The 9471-nt window shown below is 32.7% G+C and overlaps 2 protein-coding genes across 2 annotated transcripts in view; both read left to right on the top strand.

Moving 5' to 3' along the window:
* The window catches only part of LOTGIDRAFT_170158 (hypothetical protein), a gene marked incomplete at both ends in the record, with an annotated part of 6271 nt that extends 3253 nt beyond the window's left edge, over positions 1–3018 (top strand). Inside the window, 3 exons of the mRNA XM_009068797.1 lie at positions 1618–1785; positions 2202–2432; positions 2825–3018. Of these exons, the coding sequence (XP_009067045.1) occupies positions 1618–1785; positions 2202–2432; positions 2825–3018 (593 nt within the window). The remainder of the gene's footprint in view (positions 1–1617; positions 1786–2201; positions 2433–2824) is intronic.
* A 1104-nt stretch (positions 3019–4122) lies between these two features.
* Positions 4123–4918, top strand: LOTGIDRAFT_101422 (hypothetical protein; the record flags this gene model as incomplete). The annotated part of the gene is made up of 2 exons (XM_009068796.1): positions 4123–4234; positions 4557–4918. Coding segments are annotated over 2 exons (474 nt in total), but the record flags the coding sequence as incomplete, so codon positions are not given.
* Between the last annotated feature and the right edge of the window lie 4553 nt (positions 4919–9471).

Raw genomic sequence — 9471 nt, 5'->3', positions numbered from 1 at the left:
AGATATCAAACTTGCATTTATTTGAATAAACTGTAAAATTCTTTTTATCCCCATTATTGCAGGGGGCTCCCTGTAGCTGATGAAGATGTCGAGCTGATGAAGATGTCGAGCTGATGTCGAGCTGATGAAGATGTCGAGCTGATGACTTCGATGAAGTAGGTATAAGGGAGATAAACAATATTTCACAATTAAATAAGACTACAATTAATGCCATTGTTGTTTACATTCCATTGACTACATGGACGTCTTCATTTTATTATCACACGGTCATTCTAAGATAATCGGTACCGTTGTGAAGAATTTATTCAAATCCAACGACGTTGCCCAGATAATAGGGTGAATTGTGTACTTTTTAAAAGCAAAATTGTTTCGACAGTTTCCGTTATGCCAGGCCTTTCATGGAAAACCTTTTTTGTCTAATGATCTGAAGATTCTAACTATTAGACAAATAAACCAACTTGAGAAATCACGCCTCACACCTTTCAAAGTATATAAAAATTCCAACCGTGGGTTAACAGTCCTAGATATTGACCTGAGTTGAGTAACGGTCGATATGATATAATGACGTGTAAATTGTGTTGAAACGTTATGTACTATTGTTAAAGAATTGTGTTAATAATATATCATTCGCTTGTGGTTTTTATTAGACGGATTATTGACAGAGTTTTGTGTTTTAAGCTGTGTCATATTAGATTAAGATAAAATAGTACGCCACGTTACCAGAATGTTGAACTCTATTCCTAGTTCACGCTTAGTTCATTCTTAATTCAGTCTTATTTAACTCTCAGTTCAGCCTTAGTTCATTCTTAGTTCCCACTTAGTTCACGCTTAGTCCACTCTTAGTTCACTCTTAGTTCACACTTAGTTCACTCTTAGTTCACTCTTGGTCCACTCTTAGTTCACTCTTAGTTCACTCTTAGTTCACTCTTAGTTCACACTTAGTTCACTCTTGGTCCACTCTTAGTTCACACTTAGATCACTCTTAGTTCACACTTAGATCACTCTTAGTTCACACTTAGTTCACTCTTAGTTCACTCTTAGTCCACTCTTAGTTCACTCTTAGTTCACTCTTAGTTCACGCTTAGTCCACTCTTAGTTCACTCTTAGTTCACACTTAGTTCACTCTTAGTTCACTCTTGGTCCACAATTAGTTCATTCCCAATTCATTCATAGTTCACTCTTAATGTATTCTTAGTTCACTCTTAGTTCATTCCCAATTCATTTCCAATTCATTTATAGTTCACTCTTAATTTATTCTTAGTTCACTCTTAGTTCATTCTTAGTTCATTCATAGTTCACTCTTAATGTATTTTTAGTTCACTCCTAGTTCATTCTTAGTTCATTCCCAATTCAATTATAGTTCACTCTTAATTTATTCTTAGTTCACTCTTAGTTCATTCTTAGTTCACTCTTAATGTATTCTTAGTTCACTCTTAGTTCACTCTTAGTTTATTCTTAGTTCATTCCCATTTTATTTATAGTTCACTCCTAATTTATTCTTAGTTCACTCTAAGTTCATTCCCAATTCATTCATAGTTCACTCTTAATTTATTCCTAGTTCTCTCTTAGGACAGCTTTGTCTTCACAAAAGTTACTTTTTCTGTTTTTATCTTTTAGTATCCAATATCATACAAGTATCCAATTTTCCTGCTAATGAAACAGAAGATATAATTTCAATGTTTTTCCGAAAGAAAAAAATCACAGGAATGGAGGGTGCTAAATTTAAAATATTATCTTATGATGAACAAAGAAGAGTAGCGTTGATTGAATTTGAGGAGAGAGAAGGTAATTTTAGATAATATTAAATGTGAGGATTAATTATATCTATTGATTAGTATAAAGACTCATAAAATTCAGTATATTCAGATATTAATAAATCGATTCTAATTTTTGGCCTACAAATTCTTTCTGATAGCTTCTAATGGGCGTATATTACCTTACCTGGTGATTTAGGTTATCTTATATAGTGATACTTGTTGTTGTCGAGATTTTGTGTCCAATGACTCCCATGGTTTAAATTTAAGAAACTCATTGCTGAGTCCTGAGATTACCACAGGTATTAACAACTGATTTTAATGAATATTGGTAGGATTAGATTGATTGATCATTCCTCCTGTTTCTGAAACTACTGGCATGATGTGTACCATCTTGAATTATTCCCATTTGATACAGTGTTCACTACATGTTATATTTTTATAAAGTTGTATTCAGACTATTGAGAAAGAAAGAGATAGAATTCCATGGTCAAACAATCACAATTTTACCACATAAACTGACTGTAGCTGACTGTAATAACCCAAGAAAACACCTGAAAGTGACAGGATTTAATTCTAGAACTTCTACAGAAATGAAAGAAATGTACTTTGAAAGTAAAAAGAAAAGTGGCGGTGAAGCTGAAAGTGTTAATTTTGTATCTTATGAGACAATTGAAGGTAAGATAAGAGCTGGGGTGAATCTAGAAAATACCTGAGGGGAGGGGCACAAATTATCTCTCGAATGCGAGGCCGGATCCCCTTCAGACCAGAGACGTCTAGAATCCAACAGATTTCAGATGGAAATTGTTTATATATTACTTATAGTTGTGATGAAGGTAAGTTTAGGTACATTGGGAATAGAAAGTGAAACTGATATGTAATAATCATAGACAGTTTCACTTTTAATTTTTTTATCAGTCTACAAAGTGACTTGACTTTCGACTTTTTATTAAAAATAGCCTGTTTGTCCTCAATTGGTATTAAAGTGAAATTTCTGATGAGTTTGATATTTGAAATTTTCAAAACTCCATCCAATTCATTTCATTTGAAATAAAACTTGTTATGTTTAGATGCTGAAATAGTTTGTAGAAAACAACATACAATCGGAAATGATACAGTGTATGCTTCAAAATATGTACCACCACCTAAATGGAATCATCGGTTTTTGATAAGTAATATTTCTGAAGATACATCTTTGATAAAACTGAAAAATTTTTTAGAAGGAAAGTTAGGATGTGAAACAAAATATTATTTAACGAAGTAGGAGATAAAGCTATAGTTTATTGTTCATCTGATCAGTACGGTAGGATTCTAATTATATATTGGTAACAGATAACGCGGATAATTCTAGGTACACATGGGTTTGAAGGCTCAAATTTCGACGGTGAGCTATGAAGACTATTACTGATTGTCTTAGCTAAAACTTACCCGATTCTGAGACTAAAATATGATTTGTCAAAAAGAATGGCCTATCTGTCCTTTTATTGCATTCTGTAGCTACTTAATGCACAGTGACTTAAAGGGACAGATTCGCCATTCGTTATACCAATCATACCCTAGTCTCAGAAACGGAAATCTATTAGCTAAGCGAATCAGAAATAATGTTAGCAGCTTACAATTGAAATTGTAGCCGTCAAATCCATGTGTACCTAGAATTAACCACGTTTGAAAGTTAAAATGACGACTCGTTATGTATACCCAGAATTAACCACGTTTGAAAGTTACTCGTCATTTTAAGATACTTTGTCATATATATTATACAGTAAAAGAAAAGGATATTCTATTAGATCTATAATTAGATATTTAAATTAGATCCAGAATCATCGTCTCTTTTTACTGATAAAAATGGTCGATATTTAAAGAAGGTATGGTTAAGAGGTATATAGCCTTCATCAAGATTATGCCCGTGAATAAACAACAATATCAATTACATGTATATCTGACATATTTAAATATTTCATGCAAGATATAAAAACATTTTTTTGAAGAAAACAAAATTCATACAAAATATTGTAAATTACCCCGAAGTCATGAACTATTCATAAAGAAATATTTGGCGCGAGATTTACCAGAATTGGCTATGAAATTAAAAGTTAAGTTAACCATGGATGATGAGACAGTTGGAATAAGAGTTGAGGGAACAGAAGGAAGAATACAAGAAATTTTGGAGACATTAGAAAAGTTTAGTAACGGTATTGACTGTCAAGAGATAAAAATTGGAAACACAATTCATAAAAAGGTCTTAGAGTCAGAGAGGGGTTCAGAAATATTAAAAACTATTGAGGGACAAGCGAGATGTGTTATCTTTAAAGATTCAATGAATGATGAAAAGGCATTACTAGGCAAATTCGAAATAAATAGTGCAACTATTAACGTAATACAAGTTGATATTACGACTCTATCGGTGGATGTAATTGTTAATGCTGCTAATGAAAACCTACTGCTTATTGGAGGAGTTGCTGGTGCTATCAGAGACAAAGGTAAGTGTAGATATTAATAAATGTAAGTAAGTGGTAGAAGGTAGTTTGTTTTCATCATACGTAATAATAGATTACCCCAATAGGTCTAATATTGTTTTATCTACAAAAAACGTGAAATAAAAAGATGATTAGGTTTCAGTAGTCAGAAAAGTTGCCTCTGACAATAATATTTGGACAGTTATCGGCTAGAGTAGAGCCAGAAACATCCAAGTTTCTGTTTTATGGGCATTCCCCACATCTTCAGACATGCTTTTTTTCTTACATGATGTTACTTTTACGATTACTCTAAATCAAGCTATATTTATCTGGCATTCTCTTGTAGGTGGGTCTTCTATCCAGCAGGAATGTGATGATTATGTTTCTCTAATCGGGCCTGTTCGTGAAGGGGATTGTATGATGACTGAAGCAGGCAATCTTCCATGTAGAAGAATAATCCATGCAAATGGTGGCCCACGATTGCGTGGTGGAAAATCACTTGAAAAACTAACAGAAGTTATTAACAGAGTATTAGATATGGTGGAAACACATGGTTTAATATCAGTTGCTATACCTGCTAATACTACTGGAGTATTTGGCTATCCACTCCAAGCAGCAACAGATATCATTGTGCAGTCTATTGCAAGCTATTTTAAAAGAGTTAAAAGATCATCCATTACAACTATTTATTTGATAGACATCTTACCTCTCCATAGTTTTATACACAGTCTTCAATCGTCTAGTGATTTCAAACAAGTTAATTTGGATCATCCAAGATATATTTCAATGGCACAAAATAAGGTGAGGAATATAGAAACCAACTAATACCAATAAATATGAATCTTTGAAACTATATTTGTGTTATGGCAAAAGGAATATTATAGCATGTACAATTGCCAACAACTAATCCAAAATTAGTTGTATATATTGTATATATTTAGAAAAATCAAAGATAGCCATATTTCACTTAAACTACTTGCCAAGACTCAAGCAGAGCCTTCCAACCCTTGTAAATATGGAAAACCATACAGTTGAATGCTCAATTTGTTCATCAAAATCAAAATTCATTCTCTTAATCAAGAATTTGTTACGTTATATTTTTTAAGAATCATTTTCACTTTTAAAAGTATAAAAGCTACTTTTAATACATGTTTCATTTAGCATTTCTTAAGCAAATAAAAATATTGGCTAAAATCTCTTTAAAAGGTGGGTTTCCTTATTTTTTTTAGCTAACTATTTGATTAATTGGTGTTTCTAATGAATTATCATGCATTCATACCATTATGTTCTTTTTGCATATAATCAAGAGTTTTAACCAATCATAAATGTACATGTATGTACATTCTGGATAGACAAAAAAGACTTTTTGACCTTTCTTGATTGGTCACTCATTGGAATTCTGCTCGTAATTTCCTTCTAATTGAGCTAATTATGAATTAAATATGGACATGCGAGACTAAACTGATATGTTTCCAAGTAATTAGAACAACTCTACTTTCTATTCGTGTAAGTATTAGAATTTTCATTTTCATATATGAAAATAAGGGAACCCATCTTTAATATCTCAGCGTAGATTGTTTCAGAAATTCAATCAACATAATTACCTTTCAGCCTTCCGAAGTTAATAGGACACCCCGACCTAGACTGCCGATGAAAGGTAGGTATTATTAATTTGTTTGTTTCTACAGTTACAAGAATTTTCTGTAGAACACAAACTTAAAAAAAAAATTACCCCTGTACAGGATTAAGCCTTAAGGCCTCATTGAACTTATTCTATAATTCCATTTAATTATTAATTATCACTAAAAGAAAGAACTCCCAGTTGATATATGTAATAAAAACCCGTTAATCAAGATCTCGTCCAAAGAATTGTAAAATCGAGAGTTATAGTAGTGGACTCCTCCATAGAGAAATACCATCAGGTATCTTTGTTTTTATTGTAGCAATGCCAATTTTTCATAGCTTCCACTTTTATTTCACAGGGTACAGTAATGTACAAGTACCTGTGTATGCTGTCACTTTTTATTCTGATGACTCTGATGAAATTACAAAAGCTATGAACAAACTTAACAAATCAATCAAACTTGAAGTTCAGAAGTTGAAAATTCCTATTGATGATGTTACACTAACTGATGCCGAGGTAATTTTTATACACTCAATTGCTCTCTTAGATTAACATGAATTTTGTTAAACGGTTGATGTGTTATTGTTTTCAACTTGGTCAGAATTTGTCGACATATTGTACTATGATATTGAAATAACTTGGAAATTTACTTTTTATGATCAGTGGGTTTGGTTAACCCCTTCCCCCACCCCAAGAAGTGCCTTCTCAAATCCCAAAAGGGGCGTGTGTTTAATGCACAATTGGATCAACATGAAATGTGAAGGGTAAATTTGCGCCGGAAAAATGGTTTTAAAAGAATACTTTTCACTGGAAAGTGTTCATGGAAGTATTATTTCTAAAGAGATTTACAAGATAAAACAATAATTCAGCGAAAGATTCAGTTTGAGTATCAGTACCAGGATATTACTGATGTTAAAAAAAAACAAGATAAAACTAGAGCTGTGAACAGCACTGAGCGTGGCCCGTGATACTTTGCCTGATAGCTGTAAGACTTTTTTGAACTTCAAGCCCGGTGTTGACTCGACCACTTTTAGTAAAGAGCCAAGCTAAATGAAATGTTTTGTGAAAGGGTAAATTAAATCTTGTATCAATATAACTTATCGTATGGTTATTTTAATAGCTTCATGGTAGCTATAACATACAGGTATGTGTGAAATGTGAACATTATGTGACGGAATTTCTTTACTGATATAAACATGATCTATAAGTGTCCCACCTTCAGTAGTGTAATGCTGAACAAGTTGTTGAAAACCAAATTTTTGAAAACAATTTAGTATAGACAAATGACCCTCCAAGATATTTTGGTTGAAATCCCCCATAATAACATAGCCTGAACCAGATTCTTGTAATTCAACTAATAATCTTTCTGACGAACGTGGTAATACAAACCCTTTGTTACGTCAAGATAAGATAAAAGGTAAATGATTTAATCGTTTTTTAATAAGACAATTTTGCAAACTTGCAATCATAGACGAAACCATTGTTGACCATCTGTATAAACAGTCAGATTGATGTTTTCTCATATGAATGGAAATGTCTAATATTGCTATCAATCTTGTGTACCTGACTCGCTTGTACAGTTGTAAGATTTAGGAGAAACATTTATAGGAAATATTTCATCTATTTCTTTATCGTTTTGATCATTTGTTCCAGAAGCTACAGCAGCAACAGGATTACCTACATCTTGGACAATAACCAATTATACTAATTTGAACAAAGTTCAATTAAATGCTACAAGTCCTGAATATAAACAAGTGGAGTGTAATTTTAATGCAACGCTCGGAAGCCATAATATACCAATAGTAAAGGTATTTGTAACGAATATCAATAATAAAATAAAGTTAAACATGTAAGATTGAATTTAGCAACATGAATATGCCGAGAACTGAGTTTATGGACATCTGTGTTTTTTATGTCAATAATAACATGTAGAGAAAAACACACATACTACTGTCATAGAATAGACTGTCATAGAAGTCATAGAATAGACTGTCATAGAATAGACAGTCATAGAATAGACTGTCATAGAATAGTCTGTCAAAGAATAGACAGTCATAGAATAGACTGTCATAGAATAGACTGTCATAGAATAGACAGTCATAGAATAGACAGTCATAGAATAGACTGCCATAGAATATACTGTCAGGGAATAGACTGTCATAGAATAGTCTGTCATAGAATAATCTGTCATAGAATAGACTGTCATAGAATAGACTGTCATAGAATAGACTGTCATAGAATAGACTGCCATAGAATAGACAGTCATATAATATACTGTCAGGGAATAGACTGTCATAGAATAGACTGTCATAGAGTAGACTGTCATAGAGTAGACTGTCATAGAATAGACAGTCATAGAATAGACTGCCATAGAATAGACTGTCAGGGAATAGACTGTCATAGAATAGTCTGTCATAGAATAATCTGTCATAGAATAGACTGTCATAGAATAGACTGTCATAGAATAGACTGTCATAGAATAGACTGCCATAGAATATACTGTCAGGGAATAGACTGTCATAGAATAGACTGTCATAGAATAGACAGTCATATAATATACTGTCAGGGAATAGACTGTTATAGATTAGACTGTCATAGAGTAGACTGTCATAGAGTAGACTGTCATAGAGTAGACTGTCATAGAATAGACAGTCATAGAATAGACTGCCATAGAATATACTGTCAGGGAATAGACTGCCATAGAATATACTGTCAGGGAATAGACTGTCATAGAATAGACTGCCATAGAATATACTGTCAGGGAATAGACTGCCATAGAATATACTGTCAGGGAATAGACTGTCATAGAATAGTCTGTCATAGAATAATCTGTCATAGAATAGACTGTCATGGAATAGACTGTCATAGAATAAACTGTCATAGAATAGACTGCCATAGAATATACTGTCAGGGAATAGACTGTCATAGAATAGACTGTCATAGAATAGACTGTCATAGAATAGACAGTCATATAATATACTGTCAGGGAATAGACTGTCATAGAATAGACTGTCATAGAATAGACTGTCATAGAATAGACTGTCATAGAATAGACTGCCATAGAGTAGACTGTCATAGAGTAGACTGTCATAGAATAGACAGTCATATAATATACTGTCAGGGAAAAGACTGTCAGGGAATAGACTGTCATAGAATAGACCATCATAGAATAGACTGTCATAGAATAGACTGCCATAGAATAGACTGTCATAGAATAGACTGCCATAGAATAGACTGTCAGGGAATATACTGTTATAGACTGTTATAGAATAGACTGTCATAGAGTAGACTGTCATAGAATAGACTGTCATAGAATAGACTGTCATAGAATAGACTGTCATAGAGTAGACTGTCATAGAATAGACAGTAATAGAATAGACAGTCATAGAATAGACAGTAATAGAATAGACTTGATAAAGGGATTAGTCCCGAAACGTAGCCACATTTACACTTATTGTATCGACTTTTTTCCTTTATCATAATTCGACTCGTCGTTTTATTTTTATGTACCGTAATATTATAACACCAATATAAAAACATAGTGATGTAAATTTATGTAAACATCATAACTAGTTTTGGAGTTCTAAAATGATCGTTAAAGTTTAGACTTTAAGATATGTTAAGGGCCATATTTTTC

Source organism: Lottia gigantea (genome assembly GCF_000327385.1).
Source record: "Lottia gigantea unplaced genomic scaffold LOTGIsca_94, whole genome shotgun sequence".
NCBI classification, from domain to species: domain Eukaryota; kingdom Metazoa; phylum Mollusca; class Gastropoda; family Lottiidae; genus Lottia; species Lottia gigantea.
The sequence above is the reverse complement of the archived record's forward strand: the minus strand, read 5'-3'. Positions and strand labels throughout refer to the sequence as shown.